Source organism: Centrocercus urophasianus, unplaced genomic scaffold (genome assembly GCF_019232065.1).
Source record: "Centrocercus urophasianus isolate 14NV4802_14NV808 unplaced genomic scaffold, USGS_Curo_1.0 seq_13, whole genome shotgun sequence".
In the NCBI taxonomy this organism is placed as follows: domain Eukaryota; kingdom Metazoa; phylum Chordata; class Aves; order Galliformes; family Phasianidae; genus Centrocercus; species Centrocercus urophasianus.
The window spans coordinates 40,732,366-40,755,081 of NW_024884475.1; the positions used below are offsets into that span (position 1 = coordinate 40,732,366).

The following is a 22,716-nucleotide window of genomic DNA, read 5'->3' on the forward strand; positions in this document are numbered from 1 at the left end:
AGGTCTCAATGATTAGGGATATTCGTGAGCGGGAAATCCGCATCTATACTGATGCAGGCAGAATTTGCCGACCTCTTCTAATTGTGGAGAAGCAGAAGTTGCTGTTGAAGAAAAGGCATATTGACCAACTGAAGGAACGAGAGTATAATAATTACAGGTGAGAGACAATTCTGAAATGTAAGTCAGTATCTAATTTTCCAGCTGGAAAGCTGCAAGTTCCTTTAAATTGAAGGAGAAAATGTTTAAAGCTTTGAGCAATGCAAAGATGCTTTTGCTGTGTGGCAACTTAATTCACTTTTGATACAACTAATGCAGCTGTAGTTATAATAAGGCAGAGAAATCCTTGTTCTTGTTACTTGAAGAGACCGATTTTATGTGCATGTTATGTACTTCAAACATTGATTATTAGTTGGCAGGACCTTGTGGCCAGTGGTGTAGTAGAGTACATCGATACACTGGAAGAGGAGACTGTGATGCTGGCCATGACTCCAGATGACTTGCAGGAGAAAGGTGTTGCGTATTGTTCAACATATACCCACTGTGAGATTCACCCCTCCATGATCCTGGGAGTGTGTGCCTCTATTATTCCTTTCCCCGATCACAACCAGGTCAGTGCATCACTTCTGCCATCTTGCTTATAAGATAGATAGGAAACCCACAGGTATATGCATTAAGAGCCATTATGTGCATATATAAATGTCTATGTTGCTGTCTTTCCTTGCCTGTCTAGTCTCCTAGGAACACCTACCAGTCTGCTATGGGTAAACAGGCAATGGGAGTCTACATTACAAACTTCCATGTTCGTATGGACACACTGGCCCATGTTCTGTACTATCCTCAGAAGCCCCTTGTAACAACACGCTCCATGGAGTACTTGCGATTTAGAGAGTTACCAGCAGGTACGTTGTCAGTTCATAGTTAGTATTCTTTTTGTTTAATGTTTAGTTTAAACTGTCATAAATGTTTGCATCATACCTAAATATTTAGCAAATTTATGCAATTTAAAAAGGAATTTTGGGTTAAATGTTGGCTTGGTGCCTAGTCTACAGTGTTTCTAGCGTTGCAGCTAGAACTCCTTTTCCACGTAAATAGGCTTAAATGGAAACTGGAAAGGATGTGTTTCCTGTGTGGGTTCTCCACATGAGGTCACTCCTGAGTTGACAAATTTAATCTCTCTTTGTGCTCGGAGTTGCATTTACTGATACAGCATGGCTTTTCACATGGGATGTGGAGATTCTATCTTAGGAAAGGGTCGAGCAGGTTCACTGTGAAGAGACGGGCTTATTTTAGTTGTAAGTAATGCCTGTCTGATATGTGTTCATGTTTTAAAAATATTCACTCGATGTATTACAGGTATCAATTCAATCGTAGCCATTGCATCATATACAGGCTATAACCAGGAAGATTCTGTCATCATGAACCGTTCTGCTGTCGACAGAGGCTTTTTCAGGTGTGATTTCTCAAATTTTTGATCTGTTTGAAAATTGAATGAAGTACTATAGTGAGTTGTCCAGAGGTTCAAGGAAGGTTTGTCTTGCACTGCAAGGTATCCTTAAAAATGGGGGTGGAGGGAGTTTCAGACTGAAGAATTCACATTCAGAGGAATGGTGAATGTGTGTCTTAGCAGAACTCAGCCAGTAATCGTTCATCTTTTGTGTAGCTTGACTCCCCACTGTGCATCCCTGGCTTTTCCCTTTTGGTCTTGTCTTTTATATTATTTGTTCTGTTTATGCTGGTTAAATGAAAACATGTTCTGAGTTTTTGTTCTGTGACTTGCCAGTTATATGAACTCCTTAATGACAATATTGTAGCTTTGTAATAAAATGGTGTATTCAGTAGCACAGCAGTTGCTATGAGTGAGGATTGGCATGTTCCTCTCCTTATTAGGAACTGCTGTTGAGACAACTGGTGGCTGATGTGACTGTGCATTATTGCTAGATTTTAGGTGACTGCTTAGCTGTATAACCTTAACTGGTCAACAGATTTCTGCTCTTATTCATTTTTTTTGAACCTGAAACTTGTGTACTAAGTGTCTTGCACCTTCTTATGTAGAGTGAGTATGGGACTGTTAGATTTTTGTGGTTCATGTGAAACTTGTATGGAGGAATCTCCTGCATTCATGGGAGCAATTAGATGTGAATGATACTGTTCTTAAAGGTTGTGGTTTTAGTGTGCTAGCAGCATAGCAGAAATATGCAAGGGCCCAGAAAGAAGTCTATAAAAATGGAAAGATTTCCATTGAAACTCAGCATTGCAAGATAGCAGAAGTAAAAGTGCTTGCAAAAGGGTGGAGTTAAGAAAAGTAATAGGAGATTGATTTGATGAAGATCAAGGGCTCTGAACACCCTGATGTAGCTGTAGGTGTCCCTGTTCATTGCAGGGGAGTTGGACCAGATGACCTTTAAAGGTCCCTTCCAACTCAAACGGTTCTCTGATTCTAAGATGGGAATCGGCCTTAAGAGCAATAACTGCTTTGTAGATGGGAACATCTCCCCAGTTGAAAATAAAGCATGTTATTTTATAGGTATTTTGGCAGTGTCTAAGAAGTGACCATTAAAATGCCATCTGAAATTTATGTGTTTGTTTGTTGTGGATTTTTTTTCCAGTCAGATTAACAATACTTTAAAGGAAAGGTTGTGTGGCATGTGAATTGTTTTGGTTGTCATCAGTGACAGTAGCTTTAACACTTGGCAAAATGGTGCTTTAAATGAAACTGGCATGTACGGATGAGGGAAAATGATGCTGGTTTCACAGAGAACGTATCTGTCTTTGTTTCAGATCTGTGTTCTATCGCTCCTACAAAGAGCAGGAGTCCAAAAAAGGATATGACCAAGAGGAAGTTTTCGAGAAGCCTACCCGTGAGACTTGCCAAGGTAAGATAAAGCAGGGTATGGAGACTGAGTTCACTGATTTCACATTTGTGTAGAGGTGATTGCTGTTGAGCTGATTCAATCTTTGAGACACATTGAATAGCAGAAATGTGTGTGTTCATAGGAAAATGCATCAGCTGAGATGTTCACTTCATATTTAGACATTTTATTATTGGCAGGCTAAAACTGTAAGCAGACTGGTTGAATTTCTACAAAACATCGAAGTCTTGATGTTGAAAAGCTTGGGAATCTATTTTTAACTTTTTCTGTCCCCTGAGGTATGAGACATGCAATCTATGACAAACTTGATGACGATGGTTTGATTGCACCTGGAGTACGTGTGTCTGGGGATGATGTCATCATTGGCAAAACAGTAACTCTGCCAGAAAACGAAGATGAACTGGAGAGCACTAACAGGCGCTTCACCAAGAGAGACTGTAGCACTTTTCTGCGAACTAGTGAGACTGGTATTGTAGATCAGGTCATGGTAACTCTTAACCAGGAAGGATACAAATTCTGCAAGATCAGGGTGAGCACCAACCTGTACGTGTTTTCTACTTAACAACTTTTTTCTGTATCTAATTTTCCCATTTAATGTTTTCCTATGGTTCACAGGTACGGTCTGTAAGAATCCCTCAAATAGGAGATAAATTTGCCAGCAGACATGGTCAGAAAGGAACCTGTGGTATCCAGTACAGGCAAGAGGTAGTGATTCCTTTTTTTTTTAATAATAATACTTTATTAGCATTTCATCTTCTCTGTGTTTTTAGCATTGAAACCAACGCGAGTAAGTAATCTATGGAACATGTACTGGCGTGCAAAATGTGGATTTAAATTTGGGTAGAATGTGTTCAGAAAGGGATGCTACTGTTCCTTACAGTGGTATCTCAGGGCCCTTGAAATACTTTAAAAATACAGTTAGAATCTATGGACTGCTTTTTGTAAAGCTGGTGTGCTGGGAAGTACTGACTGCCTGTTTTGGTGCTCTAGGACATGCCCTTCACCTGTGAAGGCATCACACCAGATATCATCATCAACCCCCATGCCATCCCTTCCCGCATGACCATTGGTCACTTGATTGAATGTCTTCAGGGGAAGGTAAGAAGAATGTTTTATGCTGCATGTTTTAAGGGATATGAGTTAATATACGTGTATACATATATATACATATATATATATTTTTTTTTGTAAATATACACAAGCAAGCATTAAATACATGTAAGTGGTAAGTGCTAATGCAGTTAAAAAACAACAACAGTTGTTCTCCATTTACGTAATGGCAAATAGAAAAGTTTCTTGGAGGACCTACAGTCTTCTAAATTTTGTCCAGCAAATCATCTGTTGCTTTTATTCCAAATGTATCCTGTAACCTAGAAAAAGGAGTAGAAAATTGTTGATACTGTCCAGTTTTGAAAACCTCAGCTAAATTTTGTAGCTGATAACGAAAGAAGATACGGCACTATCATGGGTAGGGAATCTCAAGTTCTGGCATTAAAATTATAGCTAAAATTATTTGAAATGTATTGCTTGATGCTGAGAAATCTGACAAGCTTTTGCAAATCTTTTCTCTGTAGGTGTCGGCAAATAAGGGAGAAATTGGTGATGCTACACCATTTAATGATGCTGTCAATGTGCAGAAGATTTCCAATCTTCTATCAGATTATGGTTATCATTTAAGAGGAAATGAGGTACAACCAAAACATCAATTCATTGTATTTTTAATACGTTTGGCAGACAGTAAGGCTTATGGTTCAGTGATTGCATTGACTGCTTTAGGTCCTCTACAATGGCTTCACTGGGCGAAAAATCACATCACAGATCTTCATTGGTCCTACATATTATCAGCGGCTGAAGCACATGGTAGATGACAAAATCCATTCTCGTGCAAGAGGGCCCATCCAGATACTTAACAGACAGCCCATGGAAGGAAGATCTCGGTAAGGATGTTTATTATTTTCTATACACTCTTCCCTTTGGAGTCTTTAGTTGCTGCTTCTGTGGAGAGTAGCCCACACTGGAGTGTGTAGTCTGTCGGGAACTGTGGCTGCTGGAGCAGTCTGTTCCAGAAGGACTGTGCCCCACAGAAGGCAGCTATGCTACAGCAGCTAGTGGAGAACAGAGGTCTGCTGGGAAGATGCATGTTGGAACAGTCTGAGAAGGAAGGAGAAGCAGAAACCAAGTGTTCTACTTGTAGAGGAGGAGGAAGTATAAAGAAAATCCAGAAGCAAAGGAGTGATGTTGTGCCAGAGAAGAAGGGATAGGAGGGAAGAAATTGTTTTCAGTGTTGTCATAGTTTCTTGTTGTCTTGCTGTTTTGGAAAAAAAAGAAAAAAAAAAAATTGCCAAGTTGGGTTTGTCTTACCTATCATAGTAATGGGTATGTGATTGTCTGTGTGTCAAAACCAGCATAGAGGAGCAGAGGATGATTTAATGGTTTTCATCACTTTGCTATATAGTGTTGTGCTCTATCTGTTTGGTATCTGATAGCTGCTTTACCAATACTTAGCCATGTGCCCCCAGCAGTTAACAATGTTGTGTTAGCATTTACTTACAACATTTCTATTTGTGGGGGAAAATTAATGCCCAGATTTACTCCTGCCTTGGAATATTGCTGTTCTGTCTCTGTCAGGTTACTTGTTGTAGCAACAAGCACTGATGTATGGTGCCAGAGAACTCAAGAAGTTGTTTTGTTTTTTTTTTTGTACCTAGTGATGGTGGCCTTCGTTTTGGAGAAATGGAACGAGATTGTCAGATTGCCCATGGAGCAGCCCAGTTCTTGAGAGAGAGGTTGTTTGAGGCATCAGACCCGTACCAAGTCCACGTGTGTAACCTCTGTGGGATCATGGCAATTGCAAACACAAGGACTCACACGTACGAATGCCGAGGATGCCGAAATAAAACACAGGTAAGTGTGGGCTTCACCATCCAGTGACTCAGAGGAAATATGACTCCCGTGAACAGCAGAAGGGAGAAGTTAGTTATGTTTAAATGAAAATGTTTAAAGAAACATGAGAACAAGTGCTTCTTTAGCTTCATAGCTACTTACTTGTTTACAGTGTCCTAGTTGATTCGGATGTTTCCTGTTAGACTGTTGGACCGTCACTTGGCAGGAAATGCTGCTCAACTATTTTGCAGTGGAGAGATTTCAAAAGTGAGCAGTTGGAGAGCTTATTTTTAGAATATTAAACAGTAAGACTCCAAATTGCTGGAATTTAGAACTGTGGTTGTCCCCATGCAGATACTTTATGCCTGAGATTGGGGTTCCCATGGGAAGGTCTTTTGTGTAGCACTTCTTTTCATGATTATTTATAGCATGTGCTTTTTCTCGTACAGTATTATTTATAGTGTTTGTTCTATAGTGTGTGCATAGCTAAAGAGCTGTGTCAAGGCAGATTGGCAGCAGAGATAAAAAGAATCACTTTAAATAGGTTTGTTGGTGTGCTGGGAACTGACTGCTGCTTGTAAGGGACGTATGCTGGAAATCTTAACTGTAGTTACTGCATAGGAGGCATGCTTTGCTGTGCAAATGTGCCCCTGTTTAAATTATTTTTATTGAAGATCAAATCCCCTGGCTGCCTTTTTTTTTCCTGTTGAAAAAGTTAATTTTGGATAGCTGTTTTGTAGACTCTATAGCCTGTCTCTGCTTTCCTCTTGCTTTATTGCTATCCTTAACCAATCCGTGTTAAATGCTCTCATGCCTGATTCAGAATCATAGAATCCAGAGTTGGAAGGGACCTTTAAAGGCCATCTAGTCCAACTCCTCTGCATTGAACAGGAACAACTACATCAGGTTGCTCAGAGCCCCATCAGGCCTGGCTTTTAATGTCTCCAGGAATGGGGCTTCCACCAACTCTGGGAGATTTGTGCAATTGCCTCATCTCACCCCCCTCACTGTAAAAACACTTTTTTCTTTATATCCAACTTAAACGCACCCTCTTTGAGTTTGATAGATTCAAAAAAACTTCCAAACATTCAAAAATCAGTCAAAAAACTTGACTCAAGCTGGGTAGTTAGTTGATGCTTTAGGAGTGCTTATCAATCAATCACAACTCTTGAAATCTCTTCCCAGATATCTTTGGTTCGAATGCCCTACGCCTGCAAACTCCTCTTCCAAGAGCTGATGTCTATGAGTATTGCACCTCGGATGATGAGTGTTTAGCTTCTTAAAGAGGTTTTTTAAAATGTGAGACTGAAGTATGCAGATTTTGTTTAATTTCGTGTAGGTTGTGTTTAAAATAGTCTTACTCATCAGCTGTATGCTCTTTAAAAGTATGTTTATTTCCTGTAAATAGAATTAAAATTTGTAATTGAACTCGTGAATCTCTTTATTTGTATATCTGCAAAGGAAGTGTGCAAGCAAATGGGTAATCGAAGAATAAAGGAGGTAAGAGAATGATTAGTGAGCTAGAAAAAGCCTGAGGCTGCAGCTTTCCAAAATACTAACTTAAAACGGTGCATAAGTGAAAGTCCTCAGATCACAGCTCTGCACCATCATCTGTGGAAAAACAGAAACATGTTAGGCTGCACACTGTTTCAAGGGGTAATGTCAGAGCTCGGACAGCAGCTGGGGAAGTGACTTTTCTGATGTCTTATCTGAGAATGCTTTCTTTCCCTTCCCACAGGAGGACTCCAATTGCAGCAGGAGGGTGGTAGGTGGCATTTTTCTGGGTTGAGATCACTGAGAAATCAGGCACTGACTCCCTAAGGGCGTAGCATATAGCTATGGAGCAGCCTGTTCCATCTGAAAATAATCCATTAATATTATCAGCTCCTTCTCAAAAAATGGGGGCCTGCCAGCTTATTGCTTAGCTACGGACTGCTTACTTGGGAGCTTTCCTATAGCTGACAAGAAACAGCAGTAGCTGTGTGCACAGAAGATGTAAACCACAAAGCAACACATGCAGCACTCCACCCTTGCTCTCCCTCTCAGTAAGTATCTTAAATTCTAGCTCACAAGTTCCTGCTATTTGTGGCACAACTCAGTACTAGCCATAAGAATGATGTCTGGAAAGAGAGACAGCTAAAAACCCATGGTAAAGGCTGCTGTGCTTAAAGTGATGCTGGGACTCATTTTGTTGTTAATTCAACACCAGATGTTGTTAATACTGTCCGAAAGCCTTTCAGCTATTCAGGGATACAAAGACCCAGATTTAACCTCCTGTTAAAGCCACTCCATTTAAACTAAAGAAAGACTATAAAGAATTTGGAGTGCTTGAACTCCCTGTTCTTTCTTGGGATGGTTATGTCAATCCTGCTGCCAGGTGAAATGGGCAGGCTTGCAAGTGTTTTGAGAATGGGGGGGAAAAGGGTACTAATTAAGGGCTAGAAAAACAATGAAAGGTGCTATAGAAAAAAACCCCACAATCTACCCAAAAGCTGTGTTTCATTTGGCATCTTAATCTCCAGTACTTTACAGCATTTTGGGTTACTTGACAACCCCCTGGGAACTCTGGCAACTGAGATGGGCTGGCAGTGTCCTCTCAAACCTACTGGAAGCTGCATCTGAATTTGACAGTATTAAATAGGAATGGTCATTCTGGATCAAGTAATTAAGCTGAGAGGGGAGAGAGCTACTGAATGTTCAGCCACACTACTTACCCTTTGTCAGGGCTATTTCATGCAGAGTTTCCACAACATGAATTTTTGCAGAAGCTGTTGCCTCTCCTTTGGCATTTGATGCATGACACTCATATTCTCCAGCATCTTCTTTGCTCAGAGGAGATATCTAGGGAAAGAAACATCCCCTCCCCAGTAAGTATCCTGTGAAGAAGCAGAGATACCTCATGATAGAAGTAAGTTGTTAATTTCCTAATTATATAATGGGATTAGCAGAAAGGATAAAGTATCTATTAACCTTTAGAGACCATACTGATTGCACAGTTGCTTCTGCCTGCTCTGAACAGCTGTTTAGTTCATATTATGGTATTCTCCAGCAGCATGGGACAAGCTGCTCCTGATCTTCAGCCTACCATTGCTGCAGTTTGCTAGGCCAGACTGAGCATGCTGTAACACTCCCTTTCTTTTAGTATTTACTTAGTTTGGAGCTACGTTGGAACCCTTCACGCTTGGCAAGAGTCCGGAAACAGGAATAAAAAAAAAATAATCCTTCCAAGAACATTCTGCATCTAGGCAGTTAGTTCTGCAAAATGACTGGCTCAAAATCTTCCCTGTTTCCCCCTCTGCTTTGGCATGTGTTGCAGGAACCACTTTGCCTTGCCTAAGCCAGATTCTCTGCAGCTGGGAGCCATCGTACTTACTGATGCAATTCCCTTACTGGGATGCAGAGCAGCTCCCTCCCTACTGCTTCCCTTTATAATGTGGCAATTGGTCATTGGGCTGCAGGTACTCTGCTACCTCAAGAAGCCTGCTCTGTGACAGCTGATGGCTTCTGCACTGTGTTATTCTGCAGCAGGTGATGTGTGTCACTGGAGCAAAGACAACTGCTAAAGCTAGAAGTTCTCAGATTGGGGGAGGTCTTAGGCCTTCTGCAGGCTTTCTACACAGAGAGATTCTTTTCCTCTAAGTTTCCTATCCATTGCAATACATCTTCTGTAGATGGGTTGTTTGCAAACTGCACTGTTTGCAAACAGTTTGCACAAGTACTTACCAGTACCCAGCCGGTCACTTCATGTTTCTCAGGGCCTCCTCGGGTCTGAATAGCCAGATTTTCTCGGTCGCCAGGCAGAAGCTCCATTCTCTGGATACCATACTGTCCTTGAATGATCTAAACAGAAGGTCAGAAAGGTTTGAGTGTTTAGGGTCTTATTTACGCTAGAACTTTTAGCAACAAGATCAACATTAGATCTATATGACTACATTTTGTGTGGAAACAGTGTTTTTCTAGTGCTGATATTTAATCTCATCCTGTATGTTGTGCAGCTCCAATGTGTGCACTAGGGCTGTCTTCCCCTTGCCTCTGTGGGAACAGAAAGAGCAGCACAACTTTCTGGTGTGCCTGCTGCTGAGTACTGCAAACACGCCCCGCACTGATCACAGAATATTTGTGCACGCTCCCATAGGCACGTTTAAACCATTAAGTGATGCTCCCACTCAGTAAGGATTCAGCCACCTGCAGCTGCTGGTACCCATGCATGAATCCAGCTTGGCAGCCTGCAGCAGCTGCCTTCTGGCTTGGGGCGGGGGGGCAGCAGGAGTTGACTGTGGTCCACACACACCTTTCCTGATGATCCCATCATTTTAGTGTGGCAGCAGCAGAAAATCAAATGTGTGAGCATTGTTCCAGGAATGCTCTGTGCCTGTATGACCTACCCTAGATGCAGATCAGGGACAGCACCCACATATTTCCGCTGCAGCAAGCCTAGCATTCTTCCAGGCAGGCACAGCATCAGTGAAAGACCAGTAGTGTGCCCAGAGTGAGTTATTCTCTGCTGCTTGCTGTCTGAGCCCAGGGTCTCACAGTTTCTTGAGTCCTGTGACCAGGATCTTCCCCGCTCAAGACTGGTCCCTGCTCAGAGCCAGGTGTTACCAGCACCCTGCCTCAATCAGCACGCTGCCTGCTATATCAGAGATAACTGTCCCATGCTCCAGTGCCTCATGCTAGCTCAGCTGCATCCAGCTGCTGCAGTCACTGCCGTCAGCAGGGTGACAGCAGGTCAAGGGACACTGCCTACACGCTCTGAATACCAGGAAAAACACAAGTCCCGTTCTGTGCTGAGACCAACACAAATTTGGAAAAAGAGATGATTAAAGATAGATTAAGCAAAGCCAGATGTTTAGGGGTGGAAAGAACTGCACAGATGGGAGACCTCATCAAAGATGTGAATTTCTATGAGCAATTTCCTATGACTTTATGTCCTGTTGCTTACTAAGCAGTTTCAGCTACCATAACTTTGCTAGACATTAAGAGGCAAGGCCCTCACCTTGTTCCAGATGAGGACAGGTGTTGGAATGCCAATGACTTCACAGCTCAGGTAGATCTGTGCTCCTGTCACATTCCAGATGTCCTTAGGAGGGGTCACAATGGAGGGTCCTGCAAAGAGGAAGAAACAATTCTAAGCACTGGGTGATTGCAAGGCCTCTGCCTTGGGGCCTGTCACTTCTGATGGGTTTTGAGGACAAGGTGAGGAGGGTGCCTGCTTGGTGTGCCATCTTTGTGTACCACGTGGTTACCAAGTGCAACTTCAACACAGATGGCACAGAGAAAAAGGACCTTCATTCCAAACTTCCTGGGAAACAGAAGGGTCTCAATTATTCTCCCATGCCAGAGATTGCTCTGCTGCTATCTTCTCCCAGCATGATTTTAATAAGCAACACAGATGGTGGCATTTGGCTAGCAGAATCCAAGGCTACCTGTGTGCAACACTCAGCCAAAGGGGGCTGGCTGGGGAGGGTGGTACAGCTCTCCCTGGAGGGGGTCTGAGAAAGAACCGGGTGAGTACAGAGCTCTGCTTTCCTCAGGGAGTGCCAACCTCTGGTTAAAATTAAATGAGGAGTTGTTTTCAAAGCCTGACGTGAGCAAAGCTGTTTTGCAGCTCTGCCTAAGAGATGTTTACCCCTCAGGCTGGAAAACATTCGAGACATAACCCATATCCCACAAAGGAAAGAATTGTGTTTCTGTTTTATCCCTCTTTAATGGGGGAACCACTGCTACTTTGCAAAATGTGGCTATTAATGTCCCATAAGAGGAAGTGCAGACCAATGGAGCCCATAGTGTTTATTTCCACTTATTGACAGCTTGAAGAACACAGCTGATTTTCCCCTTCTGCACTGAAGAGGTAGGCTTCTCTTCACTAGAAAGCATTTCCTCTGGAAAAAGAGGCCTTGCCCCCAGTCTGCACATGCACCCTTCCCCCCAGAGCAGCATTTAGGTCTATCTCACAGCAGCCCACATCCACCCTCACAGACCTATCCCAGTCCTCCTGCATTTAACAAGAGGCAGCAGCACAGAAGCTATCTGTGCACCCTTTGCAGACCATTAAAACCACATCATACAATCAATAAGGTAAGCCAGGTACCAGGTTTCCTCACAAATACTGCAATCCACTCGTACAGAACAGATTCTGTGAGCTGAGCAAATGATTTATTCAGTGCTTCATTACCTAGCTTAACCTATTGCTCGCCGTGCTGCTGCAGAGTTGGGCATGGGCCAGGAAAGGGGTGTTTCAAAGTCACAGCTGTTCCCACAGCAGGGCCACCACAAGTCACACACTCTGCTCCTCTTCCTCAGCACAGGCACTTCCTCAGGACATCAGCTATTGTTTTTCTGGTGTCCCTTAAACAATGGGGTGCTCAGCAAGTCTCCAGGCTGCTTAATTCACCTCACACCCTGCAAGGACCTCCCACAGTACACGTGATGCTCCAACCATGCAAAGTCCCCTGACTGCAAGGCACACTTCCCAGGGACGATTTCATGGCTGCCCAGCGGGAAGGGCTGCATTCATCCCAGTATAACACCTTCCTCTTTATCACCAGTTGCTGGAGTTCTCCATCAGACAGAAAAAAAAACACAAATCAGCTGCTACAAATCTGCCACTGCAGAAATGAAGAGACCCTGAGTCTTACATTAAAAGCCCGACAGTGACTTCAAGATGCTGTTAAACTGGTTCACTTCACGGCTAAGCTCTGGCTGGTTTAGCACAGCAGCCAAAGCATGGTAAGAGCTTGGCCATCATGGAGCAGCCCCAAGCTTAGGATGCATATCTGGTTCTAATGGTGAGGAATGTGAGACTCTGTCTTTGGTTGCAAATGAACAGGAAGCATTCACAGGCTTCTGTCTCCATCTGAGACAGCTCTCAGACCAAGATGGAATAAAGATCCTAAAAAGATGCAACAGTGCCGTGGGAAGAGTCAGTTTGGTCTCCTGGGATATTTTACTTTAATCCAGATTTCCAAAGGTCTGGAGTTGGGCTTCATCCTCCATTAAAAATAAACAAGAAAGGCCAAGAAGTCAACAGATTTAAAACAGTCACAACAGACTGCAGTAATGCAGCAGTAGTTACACCCCCTCAGTGAGCTGACACTGCATCACATTCTCTCCCACAGCCTCCCTAAGTAGCCCCTACCCCAGGAATGGGCAGGAGAAGTGGGACCCTGCAACGAGACATCAGGCAGGGAATGCCTGAGCCTTCCATGGTCTCCAGACAACGTGAACACATTCACTCTTTTAAGTGACCCCTCTCGCTTAGAGGATCTCACATACAGAGCAATGCCACCGTGTGCTCAGCGGAACCGGAAACGATCCCATCTCGTACAGAGCACGAGTTGATTCGTGCCAGCAAGAATGCTCTCTACCTTACATCCTGCCTCTTTGAGCTCCAGTTTTTCCAGTTACAGGACTGCCCATGAAAAGGAACCTTCCTCTGTATGCTTCCCTTGGGCTGGGAACTCGCAGGTTGCACAAGCTGATGAAAACAGTCACTGAGAGCAGAACCAAGCCCAGATGATGGAGACATCAGCCCAGCTGAGTGGTCTCTGCTTTCCACCAGAGGCTCTGTGCCGCATGCAGTGCAGCCTGCTGCTTCTTACCCTGAATGCACAGGCGCTCCCTTGGCTGACAGGACACCATAAACTGCTGATAGACATCAGCTGCTCTCCACAGGCACTCCAGGCATTTCCCGGTGGCTCTCATCATTGTTTGTAAGATAAATAGCTCTCTCTGGCCCGGGAAAGGGCTTACATACAGAGCCCATGCACTGTGCTCATTCACTCTGGGCGAGGAGCCTGTGCATGCGGGGCTTGTTTGTTCTGCCAGTAACAGAGAGCTGATGATCTGCATTATGTCAGCAGTCAGAGAGGAGTCCCCATGGTTATTATTCAGTTGCTTTTCTTCTAAAGCAGCATATGGCAGAGCCTGTGACTCCCTCGATGAAGCTCCCATCCCAGCCCGCCCATCCATCCCTTACTCACACCACAAGGATGGCGCATTCCTACTCAGGGTCACCGAAGCTCCCTCTGTGTGGAGTACAGTTCCACCACCTCTAGAATCACAGAATCACTGAGGCTGGAAAAGATCTCTAAGACCATCCAGTCCAAGCCCATCCTCACCATATCCACTAACCACTTTCCTCAGAGCCACAAGTCCATGGTTCCTGAACATCTCCAAGGATGGTGACTGCACCACCTCCCTGGGCAGCCTGTGCCACTCCTTCAGAGATGTTTCCTAATATTCGACCTGAATAATCCCTGGCAAAACATAAGGCCATTCCCTCTTGGCCTACTGCTTTTACCAGGGAGAAGAGTCGGATCCCACCTCACCACAGCCTCCTTTCAGGCAGCTGCAGAGAGCCACAAGGTCTCCCTGACCATCTTCTCCAGGCTGAGCATCCCCAGCTCCCTCAGCTGGTCTTCCCCATAAGACTTGTGCTTCAGACACAGCTCTTTTGCCTTTCTCTGGACACAATGCAAGCCCCCATGTCTTTCTTGCAGTGTGGGGCCCACAACTGAACTAAGCACACCAGGCTGCCACTTGCTCTGCCCCCACCTTCAAAAACAGGGACAATCCCACAGCCACCGAGGGGCAAGTGCCTGGTCACAGGGGAAGCAAAGCCTCACAGCCCACAGGGCCACTCCAAACTCACAAGGAACAATCTGTGAGGCAGTAAGGCCTTCAGAGAAGTCTCGAAGATACTTCATAAAGTCTAGAAGTCAATACACAGCAGTTCAGCCTTTTAAATTCTTGATCTTCCACAGTCAGCACCAAAAACCTCGCACTAAATTGTCAAAGAGCAAAGATCAGGCATGCTGGTGGGCTTGGCTGTCCTTCCCAAGTCTCAGCTGGGAATCCAGCTAGACACTCCCTCTTCCTGCATGCTTTTGCCTCTCTGAGCAAAACATTCACATTCTTTAAGATAAAAGGACCCAGACTTTGTTAATGCACAAACCATGCACCAGCAACCAAAGCAACAACTCCACTGATACATATCAAAGGAACTGCAGGTATGGCACTGAAGACAAAAAACGGGCCTGGGGCTAACACTGAGGACCCTGGTATTTAGATTTGTGTGGGAAGCCCTGAACACTAAAACATGAAGCAGTGTACCACACACCAGAGCGTGGGTGTCAGCCTGGTTCCCAGCCAGCCCTCCCGAGTGCTGCACTGCTTTGCTGGAGCCCTGGATAAGATACAGACTGGGAACACTCATTCTGCAACAACAAAGCAAAAGCTATACAGCTTGCAACCTCTTGCAAGCCTGAAACAGACTGATACAACCTCTTGAGTCGCTGGGAAAGTATTTTCCCTTCAAAATTCCTTTATATGGAGAAGGGGAACCTTCTGTAAGCAGCATTTGCTAATTCTAGCTCACACGCCCTTAGCAGCTCCTTCTCAGGGCAAAGCACTGAGAGGCAATAGCAGATGGGAAGTCTGTCCTTCCCCATTCCCCGAGTGCCTGAGTGACCACAAGCATCCTTCTTGACCTCCTTCAGATACTACTTCTCCCTCTCCTTGTACCAGGCCCTGAAGAGTCCAAGGAATTAAAGCAAGAGCTCTGAGAACAGAATGCCCAGCCCAAAGGAGATGCCCACCTTAGCACAAGAGGAAATCACCTTCACCTCCTCCCAGAAGCCTTTTTGTTAGGCACTATGAGGGCTGGGAGATGTGGAAATCAGGCATGGCAGCATTTATTCACAGTAAAGCACTCAGGGCTTTGAAAAGTCCAACCTGATTAGACTCGTTACTTGATAATCTCCTGTTTAGTATGAACCTCAAAGAACTTCAGTCCAACAATGGATTAAATGCATTTTTTAAACACAGCATGCCTTTCCAGCAGAAAAACAAATGTGGGAAGGAATTTGCTGATCTGAAATCATTCCTTCCTGCCGATTTTTAGTTTTCTATGATGATTAGGAATGAAGACACAGGTAAAACATGGGATCCCTCTTGGACAGCGGAAACACTGCACAGTCCCAGCCATACTGGTGCTCTCCTAGAAGCACACCAGCTTATATGCTGAGCTGCTGAGTAATACACTAAACAGACTTCCTAATAAGATTTTAGCACTGCAACCATAAAAACTTAATGTGTATTAAACTCCAGTGAACCCAAAACTTTTCAAACAACTAAACGCTTGTTAAGGAGGAATTAAGGTCACTGATCTACAACAGTGGGAAAGAAACCCACAGAGTCACTGATTATTTTTCAAAATACAAGCACAACACTTCAGCCCTGCTGTCTCAAAATCCCAAAGCACAGAGTGCTGGAAAAGCAAGCACCACACCAAACCCCATCACATCCTCACTCTGTGCCCCAAAGCATACTAAAACCCCCTATGCAACCACACTGTGCACCTGCTGTGCCACACAATCTGTGGATGCAGCATGATGATGCTTGCAAGATCCACCCACAAATTCAATGCTTGTCTTTGAGGTGGGAGAAAGTGGGCAGCAGGCCACTGCCACAAGGCCCCCACCAAAGAAACCCAAACCAACTTCACATGAGAATGAGGGGATTTAGTTCATTTTTCAACCTCTTAGCAAAACCTTACCTAATCCTCTTTCACCAGCAAGAAGAACAAACTCACAAAATGCAGCTATTATTTTAAGTCCTTTACATCCTAGGGAAGAAAGAACGGTAGGAAAGGACTAAATCTAAGCCACTTGTTAATTAAAAAGCACAAATCCTGAGGAGTTGCTTGCAGAATGTGATATAATACAAACTATGATCTCTGGTACCTAAGAAATTTGGAAGCTTTTTGAATTTAATGCAGTTGTATCAAAAGAACACAAGGCAATATCCGTGACAAAAGTGTCTCCTCCCAGCATTCTTTCCCAAACATGTCTGTTTCTACACTATTCTGTGAGTGGGTTAAAAAAAAACCACCTTCAAACAACAAATAAAAGCCTCAAAATTAGAAAACTGATGTCAAAATCTCAACAGCTGAATTTGGATGAAACACACCAGCAGAAGAGATTTATGTTTCTTGATTTAAAAGCAACTTGTGAGAACTCAGCTACAATCCACCCGCAGAGCAGATACAGCTTTATGGGGCACGAGGGCACTGATGAGGTCAAGTGGCATGAGTTTGTGGGGGTGTAGGGGAAGAGATACCATTCAGAGGGACCTCAACAGGCTTGAAAGGTGGGCCCGGGTGAACCTAATGAGATTCAACACAGCAAAGTGCAAGGTTTTTCCACCTGGGTCGGAGGAACCCCAGGCATCCATATAGACTGGAAGGAGTGGTCCTTGAGAGCAGCCCTGCAGAGAAGGACCTGGGGGTCTTGATGGATGAAAAACTTAACACGAGCCAGCAGTGTGCCCTTGCAGCTCAGAAAGCAAATGTTATCCTGGGCTCCACCAGAAGAGGGGTGGCCAGCAGGGACAGGAAGGTGATTGTCCCCATCTGCTCTGCTCTCGTGAGGCCCCATCTGGAGTACTGTGTCCAGGTCTGGAGCCCCCAGTACAAGAAAGACAGGGAGCTGTTGGAGAGGGTCCAGAAGAAGGCCACGAAGATGATCAGGGGACTGGAGCACCTCCCCTATGAAGACAGGCTGAGGGAGCTGGGCTTGTTCAGTTTGGAGAAAAGAAGGTTGTGGGATGTCCTCATTGCAGCCTTCCAATACATAAAGGGAGCCTACAAACAGGAGGGGAGTCAACTCTTTGAAAGGGTTGATAACTGCAGGACAAGGGGAAATGGTTTGAAGTTGAGGGAGGGGAGACTTTGGTTGGATATCAGGGGGAAGTTCTTTACAATAAGAGTGGTGAGGTGCTGGAACAGGCTGCCCAGAGAGGTTGTGGATGCCCTGTAGAGGTGTTCAAGGCCAGATTGGATGGGGCCCTGGGCAGACCCACAGTTTAAAATGGGGAGGCTGGTGGCCCTGCATATGGCAGGGGGGTTGGAGATTCATGGTCCTTGAGGACCCTTCCAACCCTGGCCATTCTGTGATTCTGTGTTATCTGCCCTTGCATTTCTACCTTCATGGAGCATTTGCAGCAAGGTCCAAACCAGCACCAATTCCCTGACAAACACCATCCTCTGAAGCCCAGCTTTGTGTTGTGTCTGTGCAAGGCGACTGGCTTCCACTGTGGAAGGAAAAATCTGTGACAGTCGCAATGAAGCAACCCAGAGATCTTGACCCTGCTGAAACCAGTATCAGAGACTTCATTCTTGGGGTGAAATGAAGCAGTACTTCCAGCAGTCACAACATGCCCCTTCAAGCAGACATCTGCTGGTAGCTAATGATAAGAATGACACAGAGAGATTTGTTCTTTCTTGCACTGTTTGGTCAACAAGTGCATGCCTGGTATTTTTCAGCTCAGAGAGATCAGCATGCCAAGAAGCCTTTTCCCATTTTGATAGGAGTTTGTGCTTTGAGAGTTTGCTCTGCCTGGCATGAGATGAGCCATACAATCCTAATTCCTTGCAGCAAGTGGCTCTGCATGGCAGTAAGTACCACAGCTGTCCTGAGTCCTAGCTACCTGTAAATTGCTTCTGCACACGCACTGAAAAATTAACTGCAGCCAAAATTTAAAGAAGTCATGAGTCTGTCCTGAGCATCCTTGCACACCTGTGTGATGTCAGTTTGCCTCTGAGCCAACTCAGAGCCCTTTCACGGGCAAAGCATGAGTGGAGCTACAAGGAGCGCCTCACCATTGCTGGCTGCTCACCCAGAGCAGCTCTGCAGGCTCCCACACATCCATTTCTTAAACCCTTTTCAATGGTCCTGCCCCTATGCAACCCACTCCAGGGAGGACTGGTCAGATCCCTGTACCTGCCAAGTGCCAGTATAGGGACGCTTGCCTGCATCCTCTCAAACTCTTCTCAGCTGACTTCCTTTACCCACCAGCTGGAACTTCTGGCTGCTACGGAAATCCTTTTTTCTGCATGGGTTCATTATTTTTGTACAAAGGACACAGGCGTCAGACTAGGGATGTCTGGAAAACAAGCAGCAGAAAAAGAATCACGAGGACAAGGTCAAGGCACACTATGTAGAGCCAAGAACTGGCTCATTCCCCAAGTTGTTCCCAGCTGTTGAATAGCAAGCAAAAACTGCAGAGTGTTGCACAGAAAACCCCGTGGTAGGCAAGCTGGAGTTGTATTTTGTCAGCTTTGTCAAATAGCATTTTAATGAACTTCTAGCTCCTTGGAAGTAAATCCGTTGTTGAGAAATCTGGGCATCTTAAGTAGAGTTTTCTATGTTAAGCCTTTCATAATTCCTTCTGAGTTCTTTGCTAATAGGCTGTTTTACTCTACAAATAAATCTCTGTGAAACCCAATGTATGTATTCAAGTGGTACTTCCTGCACATTTCAGTGTCTGGGAAATTTTGTCGGACACTACTATTCAAATTGAACTTTAGCACACATAGAAGTGGTCACGCAGCAGAGATGAAAGCTTGCTCTGTAATACTTCCTTCTGGAAGGAAGATACTTAATGAAGCTTTAAAATTAGACTGTTCAAGAGAGTCAACCAGCATTTAAGAAAAGTTAAATAAGTGGGCTTACTATGTCCACATGGTGCTGCCTATAGTAAATCAGTACGACTGACCCTCCCAGGAGGCGTACTTCCTTCAGACTCTGAATACCTGGTACACGTGGGACAGAGAGGGAGACAAGGCAAGAACGAGATGCTATCCCAGTTAAACAAGAAGTAGGATCCTGAGTCTTCTACGTGCCTGCAGCTGATCCCTGTGATCATCACAAAGGATGCGTTTCAAGACTCTTAGAAGAGGTCACTCACACTTTACTTGCAAGGTGAGGTTTGGGCAAACAGTTGCAGGAATGGAGAAAAGGACAGAATAGCAGCATTTTCCCCCACTTGTACCTTTGTGTCCTGTCTCCTAACTGTCTACCTCACCCTAAGCATGGGGTGCAAGGGTGGGTGAAGGTGAGCACCTAACAACAGACGCATTCCTCTCTTCCGGTGGATGCCCCATCCCCAGCTGCCTCCCTTCCTGCTGACAACAATGAAGGCCAAGAGCAGTCAGAGCTCTCCATTTCCTTCTCCCCAGGACAAACTTTCAAATAGGATGAACAAACAAGCAAAGCTAAACAAAAAGCAAGCCCCTCCCCATCCCCTGACTTGATACACATAAAAAAATGAAACCACACCCTCCCCTCCCTCCCCCCTCAAAAAAACCCCCACCAAAAATAACTCCTAGAAATAACAGTCTGCTACAAATATGTTTTTTCTGGATTTCTACTCAGACTTGAAAGGCTGCTCCCTCTTGTTCCCAAATGACACAAAGCTGATAGCCCAGGGATTGCATGCTAGAGCTCCACCTTCCACAGCATTTACGTTTTTCCAGGAATTCAGAAAAGTGCTATCTTTTATCCAGAGGGCTGTACCATCAGGGCCTGATGGGATGGATGTCATCACCTGCCACTGTTTCAAAAGTCACCTCTCCTTCCCTTCCCAGTTTTAATTGCTGTGAGCCCCTCTGAACTACCAAGTACTTCCAGATGTCTAAAGCATCAGGTGAGTGGGCTGAATCCTGGCCTCAGTTGCAAGCCACAGAACAACACATACCCCCAGAAGAAGGACAGCAGCGCAAGAAAGGACTGCGCAGCCAAAAGAAGGCTGAACAGAACAGGCTCTGCTGGACCACTGCTGAGCAGCCTACGCTTTTCCTGCTCTGCTCTCTCCCCTGAGAGAGCTCTCCCAATAGTGGGATTCAAAAGGAGAGTCACTGCCCAGATTGACATTTTACTGATAGCACTGCACAATACTGTTGGAGTACATCCCAGCAGTTCTTAAGCCATACATATGCCCTGCTGCACATCTGCACACCCAGAGGGGCCTCTTCCAAAGAAGGGATGCAGCTTGTGCTGTCCCCAACTGAGGCCCCCTTCAGAGAAGCTGTCAGTGTCACGAACAGAGAATGAAAGCTTGTGAGAGCTGCTGAAGGCAGGCAAGTCAGAATAAGCCTCCTGCCTAATAGATCATGCTTGTAGTGACTGTGAGAGGACATTAGATATCTGTTAACACAGATACCCAGAACAGAGAATTCAGCAGAACGATGCTCTCCCATGCTAACAGGATTGCTAGTGGAGGCTCCGCAGCAGAACCACTTCTATCGAGAGCACTGACTCTAAGCAAAGTCTTGGGAAGAACCAAGCTCCCGCTCACAAGTCTTGTGAGCACTGACAGCTACGTGCAACTCAGAAGAAATCCACCACCTGTCTTAATGGCAAACCACAGTAAGACAATGACACCAATGCTGGCTCTTAACTTCTGAGACTTTCACATCCATTTAAGCTGAATGTTTATCTTTCTTACTGCTCGCAATCTTCCTCTGCTGAATCCATCCCCTCTGTTCCGTGCAACAGCATCCTACAACATGAGCCGCGGGCAAAACACCGACAAGCACTAACAGCGGGGCTGTGCCGCTTACATCGCCGCTGGAAAACAAGAGAGAACAGCCGCACCGCTTTCTACTACTGGAATGAGACTCAAGCCTAACAGCAAGGCAGCCGCTGCCTGCGGCTCCGGGCCGGGGACACTGGGACTCCGCGGAGCCCTAAAGCAAGCAGCTTCCCGTCACGCCCGCTCCACGCCGCCGCCCACCCCATGCCCCGCACCTTGCTCGCAGGCTCCCTTGCTGCGCTGGCTGATGGCGGGCTCGCCGCGGCTCTGTGCGCGCAGGCTAGCGGCGCGGAGCTGGCAGCCGCTGCCGTAGGTGAGCCCGTCGCTGCCGCACACCGGGTAGCGGCTCTTGCACACGCACACGCCGACCGGGGCGGCGGGGCCGGAGGCGGCGGCGGGGCCCGGGCCGCCCTTCGCCTTACGGCGCTTGCGGCTCTTCACGCACTCCAGCCCGGCGGCGCAACGCCCGCCGCCAAAGCCGGAGCCGCCGCACGCCTCGCCCTCGCCGCGCCCGCACTGCCAGCAGCACCCGCAGGCGTCCCGCACCCGGCCCAGCGGGCAGCCCCGCGGCGGCAGCGCCGGGCACCGCGCGGCGTCGCACGGTCCGCAGCCTCCCAGCTCCGTCACCGCCGCCACGGCGGGCGCCAGCAGCGCTAGAACCCACAACACCGGGAACGGCATGGCGGCACGCCGGCTCGCCGCCCCGCGCCGACTTAAGCCACGGCGCGGAAAACCCCGCCCCGGGAGGCGGCCGTTCCTCCGCACCGCCCACGTGGCGCCGGCCCCTCCGTGCCCACCGGGGCTCACGTCGGCCGCCGAGAACCGCGGTCGGTATAACGCCTTGCTTAGCGGCAGCACTTGCGGAAATCTTGAGCGAAAGAGAAGGGATTTAGTGACACTGTACTTGTTATCAATGACAAACATCCATACACTGTGCCATACCCGTAATGTCAGTACTTTCATCTATTGCCAAATCTTAACATTTGAAAAGAGCAGTAGATCCAACACTTCCTCCAACTTGGTATCATCTACAGATGTAGCGAGGGCATGTTTAACTCCCTCGTCCAGATAATCAAACACATGGACACCTGGAGGACCAGAGGCTGTGTGGAAAGATGCTGTGAAGCCTGGGTTGAATAGAAAGGGCTCTGGAAGCCTCTGGAGCACCAAAATGAACTGGGGAGCTCTGAACTGAGCAGACAAGGACTTTGGAAATGCTAGGGATGTGCTGAATGGCATGTGCAAGCCCCTGGACAAATAAAAAAAAGAGATCACAGGTCCTTGGCAAGCATAGGAAAACACTGATAATCCTGAGGCCGAAGAGAAAGGCACTTGGAGGTCCCTGAGCGCAAAATAAATGCAATCAGAGCAGTGTTGTGCAAGCAAGATGAATTTAGAGGAACTTGCCTGAACTGCAAGGCATTCTAGAGACAACTGCTATGCACAGAAAGGCAACTGGAGGCTCCTTTGGTTCACCAAACATCATGATAAAGACTTGAGCCTACGTCTAAAAAATGACATTCTGCATGCCACATCAGACATCCACTGTGAGCTCCCTCGGTGTAGACAAACCTGTGGGTCTCACTTG

General features: G+C 46.0%; 2 protein-coding genes across 2 annotated transcripts in view; one reads left to right on the forward strand and one right to left on the reverse strand.

The window, feature by feature from the left end:
• The window catches only part of POLR2B (RNA polymerase II subunit B), a 24,803-nt gene extending 17,622 nt beyond the window's left edge, over window positions 1–7,181 (forward strand). The window contains exons 14-25 of the mRNA XM_042811494.1: window positions 3–157; window positions 410–608; window positions 731–899; window positions 1,354–1,450; window positions 2,779–2,873; window positions 3,149–3,399; window positions 3,486–3,575; window positions 3,861–3,968; window positions 4,445–4,558; window positions 4,647–4,807; window positions 5,579–5,774; window positions 6,939–7,181. Of these exons, the coding sequence (XP_042667428.1) occupies window positions 3–157; window positions 410–608; window positions 731–899; window positions 1,354–1,450; window positions 2,779–2,873; window positions 3,149–3,399; window positions 3,486–3,575; window positions 3,861–3,968; window positions 4,445–4,558; window positions 4,647–4,807; window positions 5,579–5,774; window positions 6,939–7,028 (1,725 nt within the window). The 3' untranslated portion in view covers window positions 7,029–7,181. The remainder of the gene's footprint in view (window positions 1–2; window positions 158–409; window positions 609–730; window positions 900–1,353; window positions 1,451–2,778; window positions 2,874–3,148; window positions 3,400–3,485; window positions 3,576–3,860; window positions 3,969–4,444; window positions 4,559–4,646; window positions 4,808–5,578; window positions 5,775–6,938) is intronic.
• On the reverse strand, window positions 4,573–22,052 carry IGFBP7 (insulin like growth factor binding protein 7). The gene is made up of 5 exons (XM_042812461.1): window positions 21,344–22,052; window positions 10,750–10,859; window positions 9,477–9,593; window positions 8,468–8,594; window positions 4,573–7,364 (listed from the first exon to the last, which is right to left on the reverse strand). Exons 1-5 carry the CDS (start codon window positions 22,050–22,052, stop codon window positions 7,345–7,347), a joined length of 1,083 nt encoding a protein of 360 aa, XP_042668395.1. The 3' UTR covers window positions 4,573–7,344.
• Window positions 22,053–22,716: the final 664 nt, after the last annotated feature.

Coding starts and splice junctions, on each gene's coding strand:
- IGFBP7 (XM_042812461.1), bottom strand. CDS start 22,052: ATGTTTGTCATTGATAACAAGTACAGTGTCACTAAATCCCTTCTCTTT. Junction 8,595..9,476: donor AAGTGACCGGCTGGGTACTG/GTAAGTACTTGT, acceptor TTCTTTCCCTAG/ATATCTCCTCTGAGCAAAGA. Junction 7,365..8,467: donor TGAAATAGCCCTGACAAAGG/GTAAGTAGTGTG, acceptor GTTTTTCCACAG/ATGATGGTGCAGAGCTGTGA.